This window comes from Elephantulus edwardii, unplaced genomic scaffold (assembly GCF_000299155.1).
Source record: "Elephantulus edwardii isolate Elephantulus edwardi_28Jun2011 unplaced genomic scaffold, EleEdw1.0 scaffold00005, whole genome shotgun sequence".
In the NCBI taxonomy this organism is placed as follows: domain Eukaryota; kingdom Metazoa; phylum Chordata; class Mammalia; order Macroscelidea; family Macroscelididae; genus Elephantulus; species Elephantulus edwardii.
The window spans coordinates 6,029,989-6,033,904 of record NW_006399755.1 but is presented as its reverse complement, the minus strand read 5'-3'; the positions used below and the strand labels follow the sequence as shown (position 1 = coordinate 6,033,904).

General features: G+C 37.5%; 1 protein-coding gene across 1 annotated transcript in view; it reads right to left on the bottom strand.

Annotated features, from left to right (window-relative positions):
- LOC102862324 (chromosome unknown open reading frame, human C1orf185) overlaps nucleotides 1-354 on the bottom strand; it is a 36,004-nt gene extending 35,650 nt beyond the window's left edge. Inside the window, exon 1 of the mRNA XM_006879804.1 lies at nucleotides 339-354. Within this exon, the coding sequence (XP_006879866.1) occupies nucleotides 339-354 (16 nt within the window). The remainder of the gene's footprint in view (nucleotides 1-338) is intronic.
- Between the last annotated feature and the right edge of the window lie 3,562 nt (nucleotides 355-3,916).

The window sequence follows — 3,916 nt, the reverse complement described above, 5'->3', positions numbered from 1 at the left end:
TTTGATTGGGGGCAGAGCGAGGGAAATTGAAAGACTCTTGTTCTTAAAAACAATGTATTCAAATTTTGTAAATAAACTAGTAGAAAATGAAAAGAAAAAAAGAACAGAAACCTAAATAAATCCATTAAACGGAATCAATAGTCATAAAAATTTCCCACTAAGAAAAAAAAAATTAGGCCCCCAAAATGTTACAATTTCTACTGTATACCCATGATTCAAGTATTTCTTATCTTATACAAGTTCTTCAAGAGAATAAAAAGAGACTCCTGGCTTTTCCAAATACATTTTGCTCTTCTTGCCAGGCAAAAAGCTAAACTACATTACTCAGCTTCCCATACCATTAGGTGAAGCCATGCGACTGAGTTATAACCACTGGAATTTGAGTGGAAGTGATGTCACAAAAGCTTCTCAATTACCCTTCTCCATGTTCTTTCTCTTGGACTTGACTTACATGGAGAAGATCTTCAGAGAAACTATGGAAGCCATGTATTATCAACCAATTGAATCTGATATATTTATACATTTACATATCAGATTTATATATTTATATATCATATATATAAATATCTCAACCCAACAACAGTAGACTATGCCATTATTTCAAATGTCCATAGTACATACTACAATACAGAAAAATAATATGAAAGCGCAATCAACACATTGAAGTTACCCATGGATTCAAAGAGGAAATTTAAAGGGAAAAATGAAAATATTTTCAACTGAGGCAAAATGAAAATATATCAACTACAATTTGTGTGATGATGCTAAAGAAGCATAAAGGGAAATCCACTAACACAATGTCAATAGAAAAAAAAGTCTCAAGCTAAAATTGTCTTAACAAGAATAATAAGAAGAAATCAAGTTTAGATTAAGAAGAGGGGAAAAAAAGTCATAGTGAAAACTAATGTAAGAGAAAAAAGAAATCAAAAGTTTATTTTTTCTGGAGATCATTAATTGACTAATCTCTAGCTAGATCGATCATTTTTTAAAAAAAAGGAAAAAGCTTGTGGGGAGACAGGACTGAGGTCTCCTTGGTGCTTTGGGTCCCTTTATCTGGGGATCTTTGCCTCTGCGGCTGCGGGGCCAACCCAGGGGCCAAAAAGGAACTTTGGGTAGGGGAAGAATTTCCGTGGCTCTCAGTGAAAGAAGGCTGACCTTCTAAACCCTGCGTACAGGCAGCCTAAGTGGAGGTTAATGATCTTCTACCATACCAGAGACAAAGAAGGACACCAAGCAGCAGGAGAAAAGGTCAGGAGAGGTGGGACTATGTGCAGAAAGTGAGCACTCTCCATTGCTTGTGGGGAGACAAGACTGAGGCATCCCTGGTGCTATAGGTCCCTCCATCTGGGGCTCTTGCTTCTGTGGCTGCAGGGACATCCCAGGGGCTAAACAGGACAAGAGACTTTAGTATACAGTACATAAGGAAGAGGGAAGGGATTTTTGTAGAGGGAAGGGATTTTTGTAGCTCTCTATGAGAGAGACGGAAGGATGACTTGAGAACCCCTGCACACAAGCTGCTTGAGCTGGCAGCCCTGATCTCTAATCTCATGCCACTAGAGAGACAAAAGACATTAAGCTGCAGGAGAAAATGTGCATGAGAAACTGCTTGAGCAGGGCACCTGATCTCATACCACTAAGCCACTTCATACATGAGGGAGGCCTATAAATTTGGTGTCAGGGGACTACTTCAAGTAAAGATTCCTACAAAGATGCAGTGCAGAACAGAAAGAACCTCAAGGTCTTTAGGAAAGGCAAATTTCCCCCAAAAGGACTTACAGTGGAGTGAGTAGCTCACCACATTTTAACTTGGCAACTAATTAGTAACATTATAATAGCAAGAAAGACTAACAACTTTCACAGACACAACAGAAATGAACTAACACTTATCAAGAAAAACTTCACATAATGTCAAGACAACAGGCAGCTTCAAACACTGTGAAAAAAAATATTTAAGCCTTCTCCCCCCAAAAAGTAGAGAATAACAGAGACCTCATGAATACCTCAGAGTTAAGAAGGTAGATGATTTATGTTGATATGGAGATCTTCAATCAGCTATGAATAAAAGTACAAATGATGGAAGAAACAATGAAATCCACAAATAAAGGGAATAACCTCAAGGTGGAGAAACAGAAAAAAAAATATTGATGAATAGTTATTTGAACAGCTAAGGAAGAAGGTGCAAATTATGGAAGAAGCAATGGAAAACAAGAAAGCAAATGCTCCAGAGACATGGAGCCAGAATAAGTATATTGATGAGGGGAACTTGCACAAACACGGAAGAAAATTAAAAAAAAAGGGGGCAGGGAGAAAGAATTGAAACTATAGAAAAGAGATACAAGAACTTAAAAAATCATCACAAGATAGTGAGGATACTGCCAAAACAGTACTATGGCATGAAAATGTAATCCAGAGCATTAAGACTGAAATGGCAGAAGTGTCCAACACACTGGAAGGACATAAAATAGAAGAGGTAGAGCACAAAGTCAGAGGGCTGGAAAACAAGAACCTCAATGGAAACATTACTAGACAAAAAAAGTCAGAGCCTATTGTCATAAACTTAGAATCACATGGGATGACATAAACAGGAATAATATATATATGATTGGAATTTCAGAGTATGAGAGGACTAAGGAAATCACTAAGAAAATTGTGGAAGAGGTACTAAAAGAAAACTTTCTAGGTATTATGAAGAACGAGGTAATCTGCATTCAGAAAACTCAGCAAACACCAAGTAGACTAGACCCCAAAAAGAAAATAACAATCCTACCAAAAGCAATCTACATGTTCAATGCAATCCCTATACAGATACCTAATTCATTGTTCAAGGAGAATTAAAGGAAAATTGTCAAGTTTATTTGGAGAAGAAAGAGACCCAGAATAAGCAAAGCACTTCTGAAAAAGAAAAAATGAAGTGGGAGGCATGGCACTGCCAGACCTCAAAATCTACTACACAGAGTCGTAACCAAAATAGCATGGTACTGGTACAATGACAGGCACCAGTGAAACAGAACTGAGAACCCAGAAATGAACCCATCTACTCTATGGTCAATTGATATTCGACAAGGAAATAAAACCTATCATATGGGTAAATGACAACCTCTTCAACAAATGGTGCTGGTGGAAATGGATTGCTACCTGCAGAAAGCTGTAACACTATCCACATCTCCCATACACAAAAATCAGCTCAAAGTGGATCAGAGACCTCAGAATAAAGCCCAAAACTATAAAGCTCATAAGAGACAAACTGGAACCAAGCTTAGACTGCCTAGTCTATGGTATAAAAGGACAATCAAATACAGCCAGAAATATACAATCTGAAAAGGATAAAATTGATGAATGGGACCTTCCAAAGATTCAATCTCTGTGCTCATCAAAAACTTTTCCAAAAGAGTAAAAAGAAAACCTACTGACTTGGAACAAACATTTGGCAACACTATCTCAGTCAAGGGTCTCATCATGAAAGTTTAGAGACTCCTACAGGGCCACCAGAAGAAAAAGACTGATAACCATATTCAAAATGGGCAAAAGACAAGGAAAGACTTCACAGAGGAGGACATTCAGATGGCAAACAGAAACATGAAGAAATGCTCAAAATAACTGACACTAAGAGAGATGCAAATCAGAACCATAATGAGATACCATCTCACTCCATTAACAAATGGCAAAGTTCAGCAGGGCAGAAAGTAATAAATATTGGAGAGGATATGGAGAGAGAGAATCCCTTATACATTCTTGGTGGTATTATAAAATGATACAACCACTTTTGGAAGGCAGTTTGGCATTTCCTCAAAAAGCTGAACACAGAAATTCCATATGACCCAGATATTCTACTGCTTGGAATATACCCTAAGAAAATGAGAACTGAGGAACAAATGGAGACTTGTACACCAAGTTCATAGCAACATTATTCACCATA